Genomic DNA, 23,699 nt, shown 5'->3' on the forward strand with positions numbered 1-23,699 from the left:
TTGTGATTATGTTTCATAAACTGCTAGGTGTTGTGCAAAGCTAATCTATTATCATCATTACCACTATCATCACCATGGTTACCAAAGCTGAGGAGAGCAGAAACTGCTCTGGTCTGTGTATGTGACCAGAGAGAAGTAAGCCCCTGCTTATCCTTCTAGATTCATTTTTTTTTTTCTCTTTCTTTCAAGTTCAACCTTGCTGAACTCCTGACAATTTTCCAAATGGGCTTGATCTTTCCTATGCCTTTAGATACTCTTCTCCTACTGCTTGGAATGTCTTTCCTCCCTTCCTTCACCCAGAAAAATGCCCAAGGCTAAACTCATAATCCCCCAATCAGTAAAAGCATCCTTGCCCCCAGCTCTAAGCTTGGGTTTCCTCCCTATATTACATCTCTGTTGTGAAACTTTGCCTCCATATCACTATCACCCATGTCTGTCACACCCTACTGGGCTGTGAGCATCCTCAGATCAGGGGCTGGGTCTTAGGCTTCATTCACCCAAGCAGGTTTAGAACTGAGGTGGCGTGAATTGCAACACCACACTCAACCGCTTACTGGTGGTGTGACCTCGGACGAGTCATTTCACCTGTTTTTTGTGTTGTTTTTTTTTCTCATCTGTAGCATGAAGATAACAAAAGGGACTGCCTTGGGGCTGTCATTATGATTTAAAAACACACACACACATGCAAAGTGCTTAATAATGATGCCCAGTACATAGTAGGTGCTCAGTAAATGTTTGGTGAAGGAAGGAAAAACTGGATCAATGAGTGAGTGATTAATTGGCTCCCTCTCAGAAGCTGGTATTTCACAGATGAAGAAACGAAGGCTTTGGGGAGGTTTTCTGCTCACGGTCACACAGCTAGGTTGAGCTGGCTGACTCCAACCACTCCTCCTTTAACTGCTGTCTCTATGTGGCACATAGCAGATGCTCAACAAAAGGATGAAATAAACATCAGAATCGATAAGCCGGGATCCGAATGGCGGGAACACAATGGTGGGAAGGGAAAGGCAGTGTTGAATGAAGCCTTAGAGAGGACTCCTCATCTCCTGCTGAATCTTCACTATTGTGGTCTCTCTCTCTCTCTCTCTCTCTCTCTCTCTCTCTCTCTCTGCTGGTTAGACATTTCTGGTCTCCTTCCAAGAGATAGAAAAGGAAAATAATCTGTGCAGCAGGATTGGAAGCCTCTGGGCTCAGAGCAGGGATTTTTTTATTTCACAGGTTACCACCATGCTCAGCCGCCCAGCTCACAAAGTCAGTCTCTTTTTCTTTTTTTTCTTTTTTAATTGACTTCAGAGATGAAGGGACAGGGAGGGAGAAATAGAAACATCAATGATAAGAGAGGATCATTGATTGGTTGTCTCCCACCCCGCATACCCTCCACCGGGGCATGCTTCTTCTAATTTTTTTTTAATTAAATTTATTTGGGAGACATTGGTTAATAAAATAATATAGTTTCAGGTATACAATTCTATAAGACATCATCTATATATTGCATTGTGTGTTCACCACCCCATGTCGTCTCCTTCCATCACCATTTATTCCCCCTATACCTTTTTTCCGCCACCCACCCATCCACCTTTTCCTCTGGTAATCACCACGTTGTTGCCTGTGTCTATGAGTTGGTTTGCTTTTTTGTGTTTTTGCTTAATACCGTCATCTTTTCACCTAGTCCCTAGCTGCCCTCTCATCTGACAGCTGTCAGTCTGTTCTTTATCTATGGGTCTGTTTCTATTTTGTTTATTAGTTTTATTTATACCCTTAGATATTTGGGATTGAGTTTTCATGCTGCTCTGCTTCATTTGTTATTGAACTACAAAAATGGTCATTTTATTTACCAAAAAAAAAAGGTCCAGCCTATTAATAAGTTTGGGAAATCCTGTATTCTCCTCTTGGGAATTCAGCTGAAGGCTCTGAGAAGTCCTGCAGAAAAGAAAATGTGTTTAGTTTCAGTTCATTCAATATATTATCTCAAACTTCTTCATTCTCGGGTATTTTAAAATTCTCTAACACTTATTAACATCTGCAAAATACATCATAGGACTTATTGGTCAAATACATGGTACATAGGTCCTGGACTTCATTTCCTGCCAGTCCAGCAATGTCAGACACTCTCCCAGGGTACCATACCATCTGAGCATTTGTACATCTGCACGATGTTCCCTCCTCTCAGCCTGACAAATTCCTCTTCACATTCTGAACCTGCGTCAGTGGACCTCCCTCTTCGGGAACTCTTCTCTGACCCTCAAAGGGAATAACTCCCTTCCCTGAGCCAAAGGATCCCTGCCAAGCCAGTCCTCAGTGTTCGGAGGGGCCAGGGCATTGCATGCAGGCCTTCCTGGGGTGTCAGCCCCACCAAGGGGTTCCTCTTTCTACTGGCTCAGATCCCAAAGTTACCTGGAGGGCCACTGCCGTCTTCTTCACATGTGCATGCATCATCGGGTGGGGCGAGTGGGACAGAAGAAGCACTTCATCACTTATCCATGGATCTTACTTATGTTTTAGTTTTTCACACTGAGTGATAATTGTTTTTACTTGTCCATCTTTCTTATTAGTCTTTGAGCTCCTCTGGGTTAGAGAATAACACTTATGTATTTTGGCATCTCCAGAAACTAGGCTAAGGTTCATCTAAAGTCCAGTAGATTTTTTGAAAAACACTCTTTTTCTTCTATTATTTGTTTGAATTTAATGCAAATAATAAGAAAACATGAAGTGCTGGGATCTGATGCGTGGGCACCTGTTATGAGTGCTCTGAGCCAAATGATCTCAAGGTAAATGGGAAGGTCTGCATGAGGGAGGCAAGGTAACGTGGGGACAGGTGGACAGTGAGGGGGAAACCCTTCCAGAAACTTCATCTGAACGTGTCCTAATCCATTCTGGGTCCTATGTCCTCCTTCTTGTTGGGATCTCCACTGAGCTGCTCTCTTCAGAATTCACATTGGAAATAAAAATAATTCTAGCCCTGGCCAGTGTGGCTCAGTTGGTTGGCTGTCATCCCATGCACCAAAAGGTTTTGGGTCCAATTCCAGATCAGGGCACATGCCCTGGTTGTGGGCTTGATCCATGTTTCACTCTCACTTCGATGTTTTTCTCTCTCTCTCTCCTTCTTCCTTCCTCTTTCTCTAAAAATCAATAAACTATTCTCTAAAATAATGTAACAAAGAACAATTCCATATCACTTTTCATCTACCAAATTGGCAGGCTGATTGTTGAAATGATAATACATAGTGGTTCTGAAGATATACAAAAATGGATGCCCTTTTGAATTACTTGAGGAACATAAATTGGCACAACTATGTTTCATTGTTTGTTTTCTTACTCAAGACAAGCATGGGCCTTTGGCCAAACCACTCATAATAAAACGTGCACTTTCCTTATCCCAGTGTTTCCCAGACAAGAGGCAAGGATTCCTGCAAAGCCAGTTCAGAACGTCCAAGGAAGGAAGATGGAAATTGTGGGGCTACGCTTCTAAGACCCTAACGATGGCAGTTGTCTCGTCCACACAGAAGTATCATGATGGCCTGTGGATTTTAAGATAGAATCTGAGATAGCTTAAGAATTAATATTTTATTTATTGATTTACTTATTTATTATTTTAGGGAGAGCAAGAAACTTTGATTCATTGTCCCACTTATTCATGTGTTCGTTAGTTGATTCTTGTATGTGTCCTGACCAAGGATTGAACCCACAACCTTGGTATGTGTCAGTTGGTCCAATGCTCTAACCAACTGAGCTACCTGGCCAGGGCCTGAGATAGAATAAGAATTGCTAGGACATTCACCACATTTTGCCCCATAGAAAGTTTGGAAATGTGGCCAAGTTCACTGGAGCTTGGACTTTAAAACGTCTGTCATCCCCGGAAGCACTGTGGACAGAGCATCCGTTGTGGTTTGGTGAGCACCAAAGTGATGTGAACGTGGTGAGGGGCATCACTCTCTGCAAGGCTCCCCCACCTCCCGGGTTTAGGATCATCCCCCCTGAAAGCTGAAATGAGAGCATGGCGTTTGAGAGGGAGGCTCTGTTGCATAATTAATACTTCAGGGTCCTCGTGTGCTGCATGGTATGAATTGTGTTGCTAATTGTATTGTTATGAATGTGCTTGAGAGCATTATTAATGCAGGAAATACCAATACTTTAAAGCTTCGCTGGCAGTGAGAGTTTGCTTCAGCAGGCGTGAGCTGGCCTGTGAGCCTTAAATACTTTCTTGCTTAGAGACATTAATCTATACTGCCTTTGAATACATTTAATTAAAAATTTTGACTTCCCAGCAATTGTTTTTCGGTGACCCCCAAATAAAATTTTTTTTGGAGGACAAGGTCTTTCGTAAAAGTACCCACCTGGTGACGACAGGGAGATGGTGGAGGCGCCACCTCCTCTGTCAGGCTTGCTCTCCCAGGAGAAGGTTCAGCTTTATGGACAAGAATAAAACCCTGCTCAGAGTCAAAAGGAAGGGAATTCCATTGAGGATGTGATTTGACTGTGTCGTTTGCTGCCCCGTGTTTAGGGCCCATCACACACCACTTTGGAGGCTACTGAGCTGGCTCTGAAGTTTACTGTCTCTTGCATTTGCCAGTACTTCTCCACACAGGATTTCGCCTTGTCTCCTCCAACTCGTGGGGTAGCTGATGTCATTATTCCCATCATTGCAGAAGTGAATGGGTGTGTAACTGCAGAAATGGTGTGTTGGTGGGGAGCGGGAAGGCACTGTGTTCTACAACTTGTACCTTACCATATTTAAACCTCGTAACAACCAGGACTGAGCCTTACTAACCCATTCGGACAACGCTGAGGCTTGAGGAGGTTAAAGCCTCGCCAGGGCCACACAACTCGTAGAACCCAACTGAGGTTAGCACCTAGGTCTGATTCCCAAACCCAAGCCCCTTCCTTGTTTCCTGTAGGGTCAAGTTGTTGGCTCGTCGCCTTGGGGTAGCCAACTGTCCCATTTGAATGGTTTGAGGAGTCTCCTGGGATATGGGATGTCTGGCTTTAAAATCTGGGAGAGGCCCAAGCAGACCAGAACAAGTTGGTCACCCTAATTCTGTTCTGTAATTCTTTTGTTTTTTTTTATTCATTTATTTATTTTGCTTGTTTGTTTGTTAATCCTCACCCGAGGATATTCTTCCATTGATTTTTAGAGAGAGTAGAAGAGAGAGGGAAAGACAGAGAGAAACACATTGATTGGTCGCCTCCTGCATGAGCCCTGAACAGGGCCAAGGCCGGGGAGGAGCCTGCAACCAAGGTACATGTCCTTGACCGGAATTGAACCCGGGACCCTTTGGTCCACAGGCCCAGGCTCTATCCATCGAGCCAATCCATCTAGGGCTAGTCCATAATTCCTTATTTTACTTCATCTTCCTATATGACTAAGATTGTGGGTTTATCCCAGAAAGGGGACTGAACTCTACCAACTGGCTCCCTCCCTAGGAAGTGGTTGACATCCAATGACTGTCAAACTGACACATGGGGGAAGCAATTTGCCACCGTGAGGGACAGAACTTCACTGAAACAAACACGACCCAGGACATCGCACTCTGTGCCCATGGATCAGTTACTGCCAGATGCTAACACCTCAGTTGGCGTAGATTTCCCGCCAGCACTGCGTTTGGAGAACCGTGAGGGCTATTGTGCAGCACAAGGTGTCATGGAGACAAATAAACAGACGTGGTCTATTAGGATGACAGACAGAAAAGCAATGTTTGTCAGATGTTCACCTCTCCAAATACTGCGCAGCTGATTCCAGAAGCGCTCCAGGAGCTCATCACAGAGTACCAGGCTGCAAGACTTCCCTAATAGAGTTGAAAATATGCTGGTGTTAATGTAGCTGGCACTAAAGAATAGGGAATAAATGCCTGGACGTTTGTCAGCTGATTAATCATTTCTTTGTAAGCAGTGTTTTTACTTGCTTTGCTGCAACATCTAACCACAGTTCACTGGCTAAAGGCCAAGCTAGCTTTTGCATTGGCATTTTCCCATGCACGGTGATTCTGTGATTCTCGCCCATTTATTAATGCTGCAGATTTCCTACAATTTAGTCTAAAAATAGCACGGGCTCTGTGAACAAGGTGGCATGTGTGCTTTAGCCCTGGTGTGGAAACATGGATGGCTGTGTGTATGTGTGTGTGTGTGTGTGTGTGTGTGTGTACCTACAGGAAACATTGTAATGCCCGAAACCCATAATTTGTGATGCTCCTGAAAACCTTTATTTTTTGGCATACTGAAAATTAAAAGGGGAAGTAGGGAGAGAAAGATAAAGGGAGAGCAGATTTTATTTTCCCAGAACCTCAGCTCTGCATGATCTGTTTATTTTCAGTGCATAAGCTGTTCATGCTAGAATAAAACCTCAGGAACGGCCTTTTGTTAGAGCCCTTTCTTCCAAAATGAAACTGTGCTGAACTCATCTTAGGTCCCATTCGGTTTCCCCCTCTTTTTGAGCTGCAAAGCGCCCTTGGAAACACTACTGATTGGACTGTTTCCTTATAGGATGTCTTGTAAAGTAGCATCCCTTCGGGGACTTTTGGGCAGAACGTTCCTCAGTAGGAACGTTCCAACAGGACGGTTTTCCTAAACCACATCCCTGGTTTGAATATGTCCGCCTGTCTACTTAGCCATGCCAGCACTCAAGTAGGGATGACACGGGGATGGTTTCACGTGATTGTTTTTGAGCCAGAAGACGTTAAACAAGACAAATAGCGTTGGAGAAGCCACGTGAACCTGCTGGAGCTGCCAGGGACGCAGGTGAGGAGTGAGAGGGGATGCATTTCATCATCGAAGTGAGAGCGATAACGCCTCATTGCTGCACAAACAGAAGAAGGAGCGGTTTGCATATCGGACGCATCAGGTGTTGGAACTTGACGCAGAAACCCTGAGTGATGCATTATCTGCCTGGCAGAGAAATTAAGAGGAAGGAAATGTCATTCCGCAGCTTCACACAAGATAGCGAAGAGCGATGCTGGCCTGGGAAATTGTTGTTTCCTGGGCTGCTTCCGAAAGATACTGCTGGGAGCAAAGGGCGACGGGGAGGAAACGCAGGAAGCGGGCAGCCCAGTGCTGGCCTGACAAAAGAGGACTTGGCAGAATATTTCTTTTTTAATCAGCCTTGATTTCAGAACCACGGGCTAGAGGAAGCGATAATGTTGCGACAGTAGAGGGCAGTGAAAATAGGGGGGGGGGGGCTATGGATAATCCATTTCTTCAATAGATGTTTGTTGAGCACCTGCTATTTGCTGAGCACCTTTCTAATGGAATTAATAGGGGCTATGCTCAAATCTGTCTCCATTACTTTCTAGTGATGGGGAGAAAGCACTTAGTGTCTCTAAAAATGGGGTGGTAGCCTCTGAAAATGGGGATCATCCATCTTAACCCATATGATATTTTGAAGATAAAATGAGAGCATTTATGAACGGTGAGTCACCTCAATCTCTCTAAGCCTCAGGTTGCTGATCTATACAATAATGATAATAATACCTAAGTCCTAGAGCTACTGTGAGGTTTAGATGGGGGTAGCAGAGCAACCAGGTGTGTGCCAGCCCTCCAAAGTACTGGGTGACATCGTTAGGATTCCTTGTGCTAGCTCAGATGAATAACATTCACATGCAAAAAATCCCAGAAGAATGGCGGTAGAGGATGGCCCCCACTTTGTCTATGTTCATACGAAATGAATATGTGTTTTGAACCAGAAGTGAACTGGCTCCTGCTCAGGACTTAGGGTATATGGGGGATCGACCTCCCTTACAGTGTGCCCTTGGGGAACTTACCTTCTACAAGTGACCAAACTAAGATCCACCCAACCTAGCAGCATTGCCAACAGGAAGTCCTGAATTCCATAGGAGAGCTACAGCTTGCAACAGTTTTTCAAAAACTAGCTAAGAGGACTGAGACTAGACCCAGTGGAAAGCAAATGTCCAGTTGGAGAGGGGAAGACCTTGCCAAGTGTCACAGTGCGATGGAGAAGACAGACCCTGAGCACGGAGAGAGAAGACCACGGTTCTGGGGCTGACCCCAACTCAGTCTCCACTGCTGTAATCATGCCCAAGAGTAGTCTAGCTTTCACAGTTCTATAATTTTGGCAGCCTTGTGATATCTACTTACTGCTTTATCAACAATTTGAGAATCTGAGACTCCACTCAATTGTAGTAGCCTAGAGTCAACTTGTCATTGTGTTTTCCTGCTCAGGTTAGTTCTGCCAATTAGACTCAACGAAGATGCTCCCCCAGGTTCCTCACTGTTCTCAGAGGCCCTGAGGAACCCATTCTTTCTCATATCGAAGGATTTCAGCATCATAAAAGGGCAAAGTGAGGCAGATATCAACCATAGAACTCTTTTAAACACTCACACATGTGCATCACAAAAGAGCCTGAAGCCCCTACATTTGGGTCAACTTAATGGCTAGAACAGGATCAAATTTTCTAACATCCGTATACACATCTTCCATCAAGGGCCCAGGGAAGCACAGAGCATTCAAGGAAAACAGTGAGATAATCACAGAGGAAGATAAGGAAGGAAAGCTTCTAATGTGGGTATCTATACATTGATGGAGAAAAAAAATTTACAAAGGGCTACAATGTGATCTCTCTCCAGACTTTTAATACTCTGTGGGAAAACAAGCACAAGGAAATTAGAAGCACTGCATATTCACGTGTTCGTGTACCCCAGAGGAAACTAGCAAAGGACAGGCTCCTCAGTACCGAACTTGGTTCTGCTGAGGACGAAGGATTAAGCCTTGCTCTATCTGTGGCCTGGCCTCATCCATCCTTTGGCACTGAAATATCTACAGCCGCCCAGCCAGAGTGGCTTAGTGGCTGAGTGTCGATCTATGAACCAGAAGGTCACAGTTTAATTCCCAGTCAGGGCAATGATTCTCTCTCAACATTGATGTTTCTATCTCTCCCTTCCTCTCTGAAATCAATAAAAATATTTTTTTAAAGAAATATCTACAGCTGAGGCTCAGAGAGGACATTTCCCTCATTCATTCATTCAGCATTAATTTCCTTTTCTACTTGCCTACTAAGTGCCAATATTTGATGATATAAAGGTGGAATCCTCACCTCACCATCAGGATCCCATTTTCATTAGGAGAGCAGACATATATTCAGCTCATTATAATGCAGGCTGATAGAAATGTGTTCACACCCTAAACATAAAAATTAATAGGGGGTTTAACTGCCTCAGTCTAGGGGCTAAGTTCAAGGAAGTCAAAGCTAACATGTCCCTGAAAGCTGTGTGACCTTGGACCAGTTACCCGATCTCTCTGGTCTTCTTTCCTTATCTGGCTCTGAGAGGATGATGTGAGAAAACCCAGGGAGGCCACTGAGCCCACTTCCTGGTGCCCAGTAGACACTAAGTCCTGGTCACGATTAGGGGTAGGGAGTGATTCATTAACAAGCTCCTGAAAGAGCTTTATAGGCATCGTTTTTTTCCCTCCTGCAACTTTTTCAAGGGAGCTTTGATGTCTTTGAAGAGTGGACACATGGCTTCCTCAGATCTTGGTTTACTGGTAGACTCCGGTGCTCTGAATTAACTGGAGTAGACAGTAGGTATGACTATCTTTCCCAGGTTCCCTAATACCTGAATCCCAGAGTAAAATTTGGCTTTGTACATAATGCCTTTGCCTGCATGAGGTCCCCATGCAGCTGTTGTTTCCCCCTGTCATGTACAGATCACCTTACAGCCTTCAGATTTCTCTTCATGAAGCAGTTTTCCCTCTTAAAATCTTCTCTCCTCCCACCATGCATCTGCCCACACCTTTCTGGTTCTGCTAGCAGATGGCACAGCATTGAGATCTACCAATTAGAAGGCCTGCTGCCTTCCTAGTACTTGTGTGCTTGAATACCTACCTCCGTGCTAGGCCTAGGAAAATGCAAAAATAAATAGGCTCTGTCCTCAGTTGCTAACAGTCAGCATCTCTCCATTCTCAGGAGACCCCAGACTTTGGCACTCCTCTGCCCCAAACCTCCATGACTCCCCATCCCACTCAGACCAAAGTCCAACATCCCCTTTATGACCTTCATGTGTCAGTTTCTCATAGCCTCTTGGATTTCATCTCCTACTCTTCTTATTCCCTCTATCCCAACCACACTCCTCTCCTTGATGTTTCTCAAAGCCCCCAGGTCTTTGCCCTTGCTGTTCCCTCTGCTCAGGATGCTATTGCTTCTGCCTGGAATGCTTTACCCCCAAATGCCTCACTTCCTAACTTCCTCTTCCTTAGGTTTGCCAGAATATATTTACTAATTACTTTAGTAAATTATTATTTATCATATGAAATTTAAATGTAATGGGCCTCCTGTGTTTTGATTTGCTAAGTACAGTGACCTTCCCAAAGCTTTTTACTCAGGTGTCACCTTGTAGGTGATTATATTAGTTTCCTATTGCTGACAAGAGAAATTACCACACACTTAGTGCCTTAAAACAACACAACCTTATTATTGTACAATAGATCAGAAGTCTGACAAGGGTCAAAATCACGGTGTCAGCAGGGCTATGCTCCTTGCTGGAGGCTGCAGGGGAGAATCTGTGCCAATGCCTTTTCCAACTCCAGAGGCCACCTACAGTCCTCGGCTCATGGCCGCCTCCCAGCCTCAAAGCCAGCAATGTCAGGCCAGCTGCCTCTCAGACCGCCATCTTTCTGGGTCTCCTTTCTGATTGCCATTCCACTTTTAAAGACTCGTGTGACTCCACTGGACCCACCTGGGTGACCCAGACCAACCTCTCCACCTCCAGGTCAGCTGACTAGCAGCTTTCAATTCTTTGCCAGGTAACTGGGCACAGTCACAGATGCGAGGGATGCGGACACCATCTGTGCAGAGCCGTTCTTCTCCCCAACACAGTGACGTCAGCCAAAGTATTCAGACTCTCAACCCCCTCCACTCCCAACATTTCACATCTCCTTCCCCTGCTTTCTTTTTTCTCTTTGGTACTCATCACTAACATATACATATATATCTGTGGTTATTCCATTCACTTCTCTTTCTCTCCTTTACCAGAATGTAGTTTCATAAGAGAAGTGATTTTCTTTCTTTTTCCACAGCATCCCCAGTACCTAGAGCAAACATGGGGTGCATAGTACGCATTCAATAAATACATGATGAATGAGTGAATGAGTGAGTGAGTGAATGGATCAACCCCAGTCTCTGCCAACTCCATTTTCATAAAGCGTTGCTGTTGTCAACATGAATCCTGCTTTCTCCTTCAATCGGATCTCACTTCTATCCCTGGGAAGGGAAGCAGCTGCTGATATAAGGTTGCACAGGCATGCAAGGATGAAGCCGCAGGGATAGAGCTGCAGGAGGACTGAGCAGCCACAGGCACAGGGGGATGGAGCCGTGGGAGGGCTGAGCAGCTGAGCGCTCCGTCAGGGAGAAAGCAGTCCTTCCTGTGTGTCACTGTGGAACTGGAGGGCTGGCGTTGCTTGGCAGAAGCTCCCAGAAGGCAGGCAGGCATTCCAAGTGCAACCCCGTGCTGGGTGCCCAGGGCTCAGAAGGAGAAGTCCAAATCCCCACACTGACCATAGCTCAGAAACCCTCCCAAACAGCAGCCCTGGGGGTGCTGGCCAGAACCCCGGAATCATCTGTGGGTGTTAGCACCAGGGCAGGAGGCAGGCATAACCACGCAGCTAATGTTCAGGAGGGATTATAACTGCTCCGGCAATATCCATGTTCTTTGGAAACCATCACTGACAGCTCCCAAGGACCATAGCCAAAGTCCCTTACTCGCAATAGTGAGATGATAAGGCACATTTGTAAATGGTAGTGTTTAACTCATTGTATGCCGTAAGCATCTATAGACCAACTTTAAAGTCATTTTTTTGTGAGAATTTTCAGCTGAAAATATTCCAGAACACCCGGATTGTGAGTAATATATTTATTTTTATAATAGTCATTGCGAATTGATTTTTTAAATTAAATTCAAAATATTGTGGCATGTGGGGATGGTTTCTGTTTTGGACGCGTGGCAGTTAACTGGTAAAACGTTACCTACTGCAAGTACACAGTCTCTCAGTTCCCCGGAAAACTAACATATTACAAAAGCTACCTGTTTCCACTGGGACCAGTGTGGACCAGTGCGAAGGCTCCCAGTGCTGTGATTGACAGCACTCATTGAGGGGATGGGAGTGGGAGTTCTCCGTTGCTTGGAGACTCTAAGCAGCCAGTGTTTGTCTTTGGGCTATTGATGCCAAACACATCAAGATGCCAATGATGCTTTTCTGGTGCACAGGAAACACATGAAAGAAAAACTGTATGCTATTTACCAGATCGCCATTCAGGGTTTCCCCTAATGGCATTGGCAGAGGGCTCATCCTACACCGAGTGGTTCTGCCTACATCACTTGTACCTCCCTCTCAGCTCCACTGGGGGACAGAAGCTGAGGCCTTGGCCAATGACCACTGCCTGCCTCTCCACTGTGGCTTGCTCTCTAATCCTACTCTGTGGCAGTTTCCGATGCCACATTCTCTCTTGCATTCACATGTGCATTCCCTCTGCCCGAGATGTCCATCCCTACCTTTGTCCCAGCCACCTTCTTATTCATCTGTCTGTCTCCTAAGTCATCCTTTTAGGCTTCAACTTAAATATCAGTTCCCCCTGGCAACCTTTCCTGTCACCTCTTGCCCTTCTCCTTTATAATACACAGCCCATTTGAAATTCTTGTTTATCAACTGTCCCCACCAAGACAGTCAACTTCAAGGAGGCTATATCTGCCCTGTTCACCATCACATCCCTGGTACCCAGGTTACTACAATTATGAAGTGGGAAATGCAAGATCTGACCCATTTTCTGATGTCTACTCGCCTATTTGGTTTTGTTTCCATTCTATCATATTCATGTATTCAAACATTCATTCCACAAACATTAGACCCATTGCTTGGTGCTGAGTAATATTAAAAATAAAATAAAATAATAGGACACAGCTTATCTCTTCAGTTCTTTATAATCTAGTGGGGATACTATGATATTTCTCTGTGTCAATTTATTTAGGCTATTGTCTTAGTCAGCTCGGGTTGCCATAACAAAATACCATTCCTGGGTGGCTTAAACAACAGATACTTATTTTTCACAGTCAGCTGGAAAGTCCAGAATCAAGGTGCTGGTTGATTTGGTTCCTGGTGCAAGCTCTCTTCCTGGCTTGCAGATGGCTGCCTTCTCACTATGTCTTCACATGGACTTTCCACCATGTGCACACATGGAGAGAAAGAGACAGATCTCTGATGCCTCTTCCTCCCCTTACAAGGCCATCAGTCTATCAGATTAGGACCCTACCCTTATGACTTCATGACCTTAACTATCTCCTACATACTCTATCTCCAAATATAGTCACATTGGGGTTTGAATCTGAGGGGGCTACAATTCAGTTCACCGTAGCTATAGTAGCAGTTATTTAAACAAATGTTAATCTAGGTTTTTCTGTGAATGTATTTTGTAGATGTGGTTATCTTCTATAATCAATTGACTTTAAGTAAAACAGATGACTGTTGGGTGAGTTTCATCCAATCAGTCAAAGATCTTAATGGCAAAACTGAGATGTGCAGAGAAGAGGAAATTCTGCTTCAAGACTAAAGCATTAAGTCCTGCCTGAGGTTCCAGCCTGTGGAAGCTCTCTGGATATCAGACTCACTACAGTACATACAGTCATGTGACCCAGTTCTGAAAATGCTGTAACACATACATACATATCCTATTGGTTGTTTCTCTAGAAAATACACAGGGTTCTCATACAGTGACATACAATGAAAAGGCAGTGTCTGTCATAGGCCACTCAATAATTCTGACTCCCCCAGCTTTCATTTGAGCGTCCAACTCATCTAAAGGCACAATCATTGGTCAATTTCAAAAATTTATCTGAAATTTGCTCATAGCCATCTAGGTTTTAGACAGAACTCCTTAAATGTTTATTTATGATTGTGAGGTATTTCCAGGCAGATGTTTCCTCCTTCCTTTGGAAACATTTCAGCTACTGTGCTCTGGAGCTCAGAGATTCCAATAGAACACCTGCATAGGGTATTTGAGGCAATGGTCCAGTGGTCAGAACAAGTTATTTACAGGAAAGGCATAGTGACTAAACATTTTAGATATCCATTGTATCACCAGAATCCAATTTTTAGGAAGAGAGCAGCCATAACATTTTAACAGGAGCCTCCTGATGAGTTTTGAAATGTTTTCCATGAAGCCCCAGCCCCTGGGCTTGGTTACACCCCCATCATAATAAGTATGTAGGAAGTACTTTCTATATGTTAAGACCTAGCAGATTTTTGTTTGTTTCTCCTAGCAACCCAATTAGTTAGATAATATTGTATCTCAACTTTGCTGATGGAGAAACTCAAACACCAAGAGATTGAGTAATTTGCCCAAGGTCTGGCAGTTAATAAGTAGCTGGAATCTGAACCCACGCTAAATTTGCATGCCTAACCACTACATATGATCCTCCATGTGTTAGTGGATGGGAGAAGGCCTCATCTCCCCTGGATACTAGTGGGAGTGGAATTCTTGTGATATCACAAGAAAAAAAATTTTCTGAGACTTGCAAGGGAGAATGAGTGATTTTTATTTTTGTGAAATCAAATCCCTGAGTTTCCAAAGTCCTGATTCCCTTTGCCCAGTCATAGAAAAAGTGTAGCTAGGGCTTTAGCAGAGCTAAAATCAAAGTCAGTGTCCAAAGTTTCCTTTCCATGTTGGAGCCAAGTCCAATCCAGCATCAGACTAGCTTAGTTGTTTGTGTTCTCTGCTGCAGTCCATCAGTCCATTGAATGTGGGATCTGCAGGGCCACATGGCTATGGAGGGAACATGGGCAAATGCAAAAAAGCTAAGAATGATCCAAGAGCACAAGAGCAACAAGAGAGAGAATTTCTTTGCTTAGGGAATTATGTATTCCCAAATTTTCATGGGCTTGCAATGGCCTTGTCCATTCTGGCCAATGATCTTTGTTCCCAGATATGACTGACAGGCAAGTACCTTCCCTATGTCACCCCGAGTTAGTGAGCATGCAGTTATCTTCCCTTCGTTGGATCCTTTCCCCGGTGATTTGCAGGGAATAGCCAGTGGTTCCCTGGGGAGTGCAAAGTTGCAGCTTCCTAGTGAAGCTGCCCAAATGACATGCCTATAATATCTGGCTCCCCCTTTGCTCCTTTCCTATTATTAATAACTAGCTAGTTACAATGGTATTACATGGACCCAAAGTCCTTAATACTTTAGATGTTGCCTAATGTCTCATAAATCAGAGTTTCAATCAGAGTCTATCCAGGAAAACAAAACCCACACCAGTTAATTGAGCAGAGGAAATTTAATATGGCAAAGTACTTGTAAAAGTGTTGGAGCTAAAAAAGCAACCAGGGGAAGATGAGGCAGCCCTAAGATTCGCAACTGCCTCTCCGGGGGGGAAAGGCAGGAGGTGTTACTGTCAGATCACCTGGTAGAAAATGGGACCATAGTGGATCTGCAAAGACATCTGAACCACAGAGAGGACAAGAAATGCCCTGACTTATATTAGGTTGAATAGTGTCTCTCAAAATTTCACATTCACCTGAAAATTGAGGATGTGAACTTATTTGGAAATTCAGTGACTAGCCAGCTGGCAAAAAAAAAAGGCTCCCTGGTTGAATCTTCAGATAAAAAAGAGGACGTTTTGAATTTGACAACCAATCTACCTTTAATCTTATCAGGAAATAAACCCAAATCATCATCTCCTGTGTAGGAATTGCATGGCTTCTAAGGGAAAGCATTTCCGTCACTACTACAAGAAGAGGTGAGGATACAGAGACACAGGGGAAAAGGTCTTGTGAAGATAGAATCATGAGGCTACAAGCCAAGGAATTCCAAAGACAGCTGGAGCCACCAGGAGCTGGAAGAGGCAAGGAAGGACTCTTTCTTAATACCTTCAGGGGAGTACGGCCCTGCAGCACCTTGATTGCAGATGTCTAGTCTCCAGAACTGAGAGGGAATACATTTCTGTTCTTTCAGGACACCTGGTTTATCATATTTTGCTTTGGCAGTCCTAGAAAACTAACTCAACCCACTTTCCTTCAGTCTTCCTAGTGCCTCCAACTGGCCAAATGTTGCCCAAAGCCAGCTGGCAAAAACAGTTGGGGGATAGTGTAGAGAGGGAAGAGTCTGTCCCCTATAATACAGAGCTGGGAAGAAGGGTCCAAGAGCAAGTTGGCAGTAACCAGAGCACTGTGGAAGGGAATTAAGTCCATGGGGTCAGAAGGAAAGAGAATGAACATCAGAAGTCTGGAACTATCTCTTTGTGGGCCTGGCTGTGGCAGCAGAAACCCTGAACTTGGCTAGTCTGATGGGGTCCCCCCATGGGTCAGAGAAGCAGCCAGTGACCTCACTGGTCCTGTATAGGTGTCCTTCCTGGCAGCCTCAAACTTGAGATCAAGACATAGATATTGAAATGCGCATGCAGGGCCTGCTTGCTCTTGAAGGATGGTTCCTCTCCTCTCCCGGGTTGGATGTGATAACTTTCCCAACAAATCAATTTGCAAAACAATTGAGAGAAGGCAAAGGCTCCCTGGTTGAATCTTCAGATAAAAAGGAGGATGTTTTGAATTTGACAACCAATCTACCTTTAATCCTATCAGGAAATAAACCCAAATCATCATCTCCTGTGTAGGAATTGCATGGCTTCTAAGGGAAAGCATTTCCGTCACTCATCCTCCCAGGCAGAGTGGGTTTTCCTCTTGTCATTCATTGATATCCGTTTCTAGGTGGGATTATCCCCGTGTTGTGATTTGTTTTACTTTTAGATTCCATGTGCTATTGTTCCATTGTTTTAATATAAGATCTCTTTTGGTGATGTGTTTCTTAATGAGAAGATAGATAAGAGTTTGGTTCTTAATCACTCTTACCTTCTGATTTTTTCCTAATTCATATTTAGCCATAGGAGTAAGTTGCTTGAAAAACTGAAAAAGAAAATAACTAGTTTGTGGATTTAAATATGTGTATTTATCACTGAATTCTAAGAATGGATATTATCAGAGACATTAATGACTAAAATGCTATGTACCATTGGCCTGATTACCATCTCTTGGAGCATTATATCTAGTAATCCCCTAAGTGTGAGGGAGACCAAGTGACTTACTTCCTAAAGTAGCTCACCGATCATATCACACATTGATATCCTGGCTCAGTAGGGCTGGGTCATGGATGCAACCAGTACTTATCATAATACCAAATTCCATCATCTGAGCGCCAACTTCTTCCAGGCAGTGCATTAAGGATTTACCTGTGCTATTTTAAACCATCAAAGATAAGTATCATTATCTCCATTTTACAGATGAGGGCACTGAGATTCAGAGAGACTGAAAATCTTAGTCAAGGACACGCCCCTCTGTGTACATATCAATACCACACAAGGAGCAATACAAAGACAGTGAAAGTCTTTGAATTTGGCCTCTTAGGAGCCATTTTTTAATACATATTTTTATTGATTTTAGAGAGCAAGGAAGAGGGAGAGAGAGATAGAAACATCAATGATAAGAGAGAATCATTGATCAGCTGCCTCCTGCACACCCCCTACTAGGGAGTGAGCCCGCAACTCAGGCGTGTGCCTGACAAGGAATCGAACCATGACCTCCTGGTCCATAGGTCGACACTCAACCACTGAGCCATACCGGCTGGGTTCAGCAACCATTAAACCACTTGGGTTTAGAAAGGTAGCCAACAGAGCAGTCAGGAGTTAAGATCACAGAATTAGAATCAGGCAGACTTGACTGTGAACCTCTTCTCTGCCCTTCAAATGGCTGCATAACCTTGGATACATTATAAGAATCACACTCTTCCATATCAGCTCTAGATGACTTAATGGCTTTGCGTCTGTTTCCTCACTTAAAAAATGAGTCAGGAGGTGGTGAGGGTTAATGATAGAATATGCCAGGTACATACTCCAGGGGCAGAGATAGTGATTATTAAGTTATGACTCAACAAATATTTGAGTATGCTTAAAACTATGTTAAATAAAATGGAGAGAAAAGTAAATATGACTTGTTATAGATAAGGAGATGAAACAAATCCACAAGAAAGGAAAATTCCCAATGCAAATGAAAACACAGGAATGTATGTAGTTTAATAATAAACACTATAGAAGTAAGAGACCCCTGTGGGCAGGGAAGGTCAGAGACAGATGTGAGATTTGAGCTGGACCTTGGAATACCTTCATGGTCAGATTGGTGAGACTCAAATGTGGTTTGCAGACTTGCTCTGAAATAGAAATCAACTACATTGCTGAACACATTGTTTAGTTCATCAGACATTTTTTTTTTTTTTGCACAACACTTTCTCAATGGATGCAGCAGTGATTATATTCTGCCTCAAACTCCTCATCTTGCCATGGAATATAACGGATAGTTTTCAAATCACCTCCTTTGAGTAGCATTGGTTTACAACAGAGATCAACAACCTTTCTGTGAATGGCCAGATAGTAAATATTTTAGGGTTTGTGGGCCACATGGACTCTGTCACAACTATGTAACTCTGGGGTTATAACAAAAAAACAGCTATTACATTAGCATGGCCATACATGGCTCCCAGGCCATTCCTTGCCAACCCTTGGCTAAGCAGACCAGGAAGGAGGAAGGGTCTTCTAGGCAAGAAGAACAACATGAGCTCGAGCTGGTACTGACACAGTAACCCTGGGTGAGCCCACATACAAAGAGTAGGCAGGGCAGCTCAAGCTCAGGGGATGTAATCCATCACTCCAAAAGATGGAATTAAAATCTTGGTGGTAGATGAGACCTAGGTTTGGGATTTAGCCAAATGCCAAGCCCAGGGCATCACTTATTAGGCCAGAAGCAACTCTGACAGGCACCAGCAATTCTTAGGTTCAGGCAAGGAGATGAGCCAGGAGAGCCAGTGTGAATGTATAGCTAAGGAGAGGCCAATGTCTCCAGGAGAACTGTCAGATAAAAATAAAGCAACGCAAAACTGTCCATCTCCTTTTGCTAAGCCCTTTACACTACGAAAAGGCAGGCGCCTTGGGACTGAGCTAAGATCTCCATGCCTACCCAGAACATGTAGTAATTGGGTATATACACGTGCATTTGTGCAAAGCATTCCGCACAGAGACAATCAATTATTTATCAAATGGACAAATTCATTACCTCTAAGCCCACAGGACAATGCCTAATTTGTCTGCCATTAGCAAATGACTCCTTGCTGTTAATCTAGCCAGATATCTATTATCCATCCATCCTTCCACACTCAGCAAGTCACTGTTATGGTTACAGATTTTGGTCCCACACCCAAAGAGTCAGTGCTGAGGCCAGAATCCCAGGAAAAAAGACATCAGAAGCATAGGGGGAGCAAGACTGCCTAAAACCCTCACAAAGTCTGCAGAAAGGCACCACAGGAGCTATGCAAAGATGAGCCGTGGCTTTGTTGGGGTCCTAGCTAGACCTGGCAGGGACTATACATTCAGGCTTCATATTCAAGAGACCAGGGCTTGCTGGCTCCCAATGTCCCGGATTCCTCCTCTTATCCTCCACCCATCATGGGAGGAGACTGAACTGAATGGCAGCCGTGCACGAAGGCTGCTATAGAGGCTGCGACATGGTCTGTGGCTTTCTTTTCAGGCAAAGGGACTTGGTCACTGGGAACTTTGCAGCAGGCCCAACTTTGCACATAAAATTGTTCTTCAAAATTAGAGAATCCTGTGTTTTTATATTGGGTTCCATTTATATGTGTTGGGCGGTGGCGGGGAGGGTGTATGTCTTAGGGGGAAAAGGATGTATATTGTCGCCTGGTTCATATTTATGACTAACCAGGGACTCTTTACCTGGAGTCAATGGATGGGGGTATAAGAGGGTTTGTAAACCTGCAAATATTTTGTACAGAATTGGAAAAACAGGCTGCAGAGCCTTCACCAGATTCTCAAGGAGACCTGAGACCTCAGGGAGACCAGGAATCCTGGCTCCAGGAGGACTTGGCTAGTGATTGTTCGAACCCACTCCCCCAGCCGTCTTCCTGATCTCATTTCATAATGCCCGAGGCCTTGGCTGTTGCCAAAATGCCCTGGCCTGCTGCCAGAGGAGGCAGGCTCTTGTCTGAGTGAGTTCTGCCACCTACAGCACGCAGCCCAGCAAAACCACCAGCTCCACAGCAGGACGCTGAGGGCTCTGCATATGTGAATAAGGGGAGAACTGCCCTCCACCCCCCACCCCTAGGCCAGAACCCTCCACTGGGAGAAGAGGATTGGGGATTCCTGATTAGTATTCAGAGAGGTCAATTCCTTTGGGCTGGGTTACAGCGATGGGAAGATATTTTTACATGAAAGGAGAAAGAATAAATCCTTGGGATTAGCATCTGAAAGAAAAGTGTTGCCCAAAACCCAGAGAGGAAAGGCGCTGGGAAAAAGAAAGATAGTGAGCTCGTGGGTTCTCACAATACTAAATGCGGCTCTCCCATTTCCTAGCATGTCCAATGCTCCTAGGTCTTGAGACCTGTGAAGTGTAAACACTGGTTAGTGTTTGTTCTTAGTGGGCTTATGTCTTTTGAAGGGAGCTTGGCAATTTGAAGGACAGAGACTGTGTTGGTCTCATCATTGTTTCCCTAGCCCCTAACAGAATGCCTGACACTTGGAAGGAAGTTCAGTGAATGCTTTGACTTAAGTAGTAGAAAGGGAGTTTGTTTTGTAATCGGTGCTGTGCTTGCAAATACATAATCATAATGTCTGCTATTTGTTGGACATATTATCTCAAATTCTCACAACAACATCAAGGTGGGTATTGTTTTGCAGGGGAAACTGGCACCCACCACTCGTGGGTGGTTACCCAAAGACACACACCTAATACAGAGTCAGAATCTACACCGAGACCTCTCGGCTTCCCAGTCCATGCTTGTTCCACTCCACCCCGGAGCTTTCTACCCATCATTAGCTCATTTCTCAAGAATGGGGACTAGACTAAAAGGAAACGGTTTAGAAACCTTTTTAAGTTTTGTTTGTTTGTTTTTCATTAAAAAAAAAAATGTTTTCCCAGTCCTTAGACTTTCTCTCTGAAAGTGTTTCTTATTCTCCTAGATTAGAAGCAAACCTTGTCTGACCCTGTCTGAATCTAGGCGTGGTTCTTCTTGGATGGACAATCCATTCCTAGCTTGATTTGTAGAGGTGACTGTGGAATCCTTCACTCTGTTTGGTCCCAGCGTCAGTGGCTGTGGAAGAAGTAACTTTAAAATGAAGGTGAAATGGGCGCTAACCAGGAAGAGGGAGGAAGAACTCCAGGGAGAGGGGACCCAGCAGAAAAAAAGCAACGGGACCTCTAAGGCAGTGTTCAAGGGAAAGGGGTAGAGAGGGCCGATGAGGGTGGAGATTGCAGGTGTGTCTTTCATAAAACGTGGTTCTTCCACATGGGCGGGCACATTGCCAATGTTTGTATCACTCCATCTCAGCAGCCCTGGAGGCCTCATTCCAAGTCGTGGTCTCTCTCCTCTTAGATACTCTCAATGCAGTGGTATTCTGATAAGCTTCCAACCGAGAAGGAATTCAGAAAGTCCAAGGCAATCCGAAATGGATTTACCTCCTTGTTTCACTCATTAATCTTTGTCATCAGATATGTTGGACTAAAGGAAAGCTGAAAAAACTCTAACCAAAGGGGACCACGCGTGCAGAACCCCCGAGAAAGCTGCCACCCTGAACAAGTGCCAGCATATGTTACTGACATTATCATCACGTGTAAAATACAAATGAGTGCATGAAAAAATTAGTGCTCATCACGGGCCTTTGGAAGGATTAGGATCAAAAACAGGATCTGTAGTTGCCATTGTGTTCTTTCACATTTCAAAGATGGCTTTCACTGCCACATAATCTCCATAAACTAGCATTGTCACTCGCAGTGGGTGGTTTTACAAACAGGGACGGCAACAGAGTGGAAATCGGAGCCTGCTGTGCTGCAAGGCAGAGAGCTTTCTTCTTTAGCAGGAGAGAATCACTTGATTTCAGAATAGAGTTGCATATATCCGCCCAACTGTCTGGACAGACTCTGTGTGTGTGTGTGTGTGTGTGTGTGTGTGTGTGTGTGTGTATCACATTCAGCTACGATGTGACAATATAAATGATAGTAAATTAAGTGGGTTTTATCAAATGTTGGTAATATTTCTTTTCCTCCAAACTTGTATAGAGAAAATCAAAACCAGGGGGAGAAAAGAAAAGTACCCTTAAGCTTCCTAATTGATTCCAGCTGCTCACAGTATTTATTGCAAATAATATTATCAAGTAGTGAAATGCCCACGCCTTTGAACTTCTTGCAGTTGTGTGTAATACTGGAGCCAATGCAGGAACTGATGTCGAGACATAAAACTTACAACCTCAGTCCACGAGACTGCCTGAAGACCTGCCTGTTCCAGAAGTGGCAGCGGATGGTGGCACCGCCAGGTATGACCTTGTTCTCCACTCCTCCGCTAACTCTGCTAACTGCATTTTCTGTGGCTTCTGCTGAGGGTGAGGAGACGTGAAAAGGAAGGAAGTGATTGTACATTTATCAAGAGAAGGAGTTTACTAGGGATATTCTGACCATGATTTTGGACTTAGAGGCATTAAATTGGTGAAAGGCAAACATGCTTAGGAGTTGTCCACCATCTGCTCATTTGCCAGACCCAGAGAGGTAAACTGATTTGTTTAATGTTACTAAGATCTTTGGCAACACTGAAATCAGATCCCAGGGTTCCTGGCTCTCAATTCAGTAGTTGTTCCACTGGATAAGACTGCGGGCTTCTCATTGCCTACTGTTATGCTGGTACATTTTTTATGAAATGACAGAAATTAAATATGGAGGGAGGCCCAGCCATCATGGCTCAGGGCTCGAGTATCAACCTATGAACCAGGAGGTCACAGTTCGATTCCTGGTCAGGGTACATGCCTTGGTTGCTGGCTCAATCCCCAGTGTGGGGCATGCAGGAGGCAGCCTATCCATGATTCTCTCTCATCATTGATTTTTCTATCTCTCTCCCTCTCCCTTCCTGTCTGCAATCAATAAAAATATATCTAAAAAATAAAATAAAAACGGAGGGAGGAAGGAAGAGGAGAAGGAAGGAAATATGTTTTCTGTTTTAAGGGTACTCTGACCATGAAGAGAATACATGAAAGAGTCCATTCCTTTCACAGCCCTAGAATGCAGTGGAGATAATAGAGTCTCCTGCTGGGGTTCTGAAATTACTGCTTCAAGTCATCATTCATTGTCTTACTATCTGATACATTTTCACTCACAGGCATGTGTTCAGCCTCATTAATTATAAAAGCAAAATGTATCCATTTGCTAAAAATTATTTTTAAAGAATAATTGTTAACACAAGGCATATAGCTTTCTGAATCACAAAATATAATGGTCAGCTTCCATTGGTAATTGGCCAAGGGTTTTATATAAAATGAACATAGATATAACTATGCACACATTTAGGAAGCCGAGAAAATGAGCATTATTTTACAAAGAACAGTTGCATCCCCATCTTGGAGAATTTTACAGATTTAGAACATTAATTTTTTTAAAATATATTTTTATTAACTTCAGAGAGAAAGGGAGAGGGAGAGAGAAATAGAAACATCAATGATGAGAGAGAATCATTGATTGGCTGCCTCTTGCACATCCCACACTGGATATCGAGCCTGCAACCCATGCATGTGCCCTGACTGGGAACTGAACTGTGACTTCCTCATAGGTCAACACTCAACCACTGAGCCATGCTGGCTGGGCTAGAACATTAATTTTTTTAATATATAACATGAGCTT

At 44.0% G+C, this 23,699-nt stretch overlaps 1 protein-coding gene across 10 annotated transcripts in view; it reads left to right on the forward strand.

Moving 5' to 3' along the window:
• LDB2 (LIM domain binding 2) overlaps positions 1–23,699 on the forward strand; it is a 325,876-nt gene that overhangs the window by 292,511 nt on the left and 9,666 nt on the right. For all 10 annotated transcript variants that reach the window (XM_079771044.1, XM_079771047.1, XM_079771046.1 and 7 more), the window contains one exon: positions 22,225–22,348. In XM_079771044.1, coding sequence (XP_079627170.1) covers positions 22,225–22,348 — 124 coding nt within the window. The remainder of the gene's footprint in view (positions 1–22,224; positions 22,349–23,699) is intronic.

This window comes from Cnephaeus nilssonii (assembly GCF_951640355.1).
Source record: "Cnephaeus nilssonii genome assembly, chromosome: 1".
NCBI lineage: Eukaryota > Metazoa > Chordata > Mammalia > Chiroptera > Vespertilionidae > Cnephaeus > Cnephaeus nilssonii.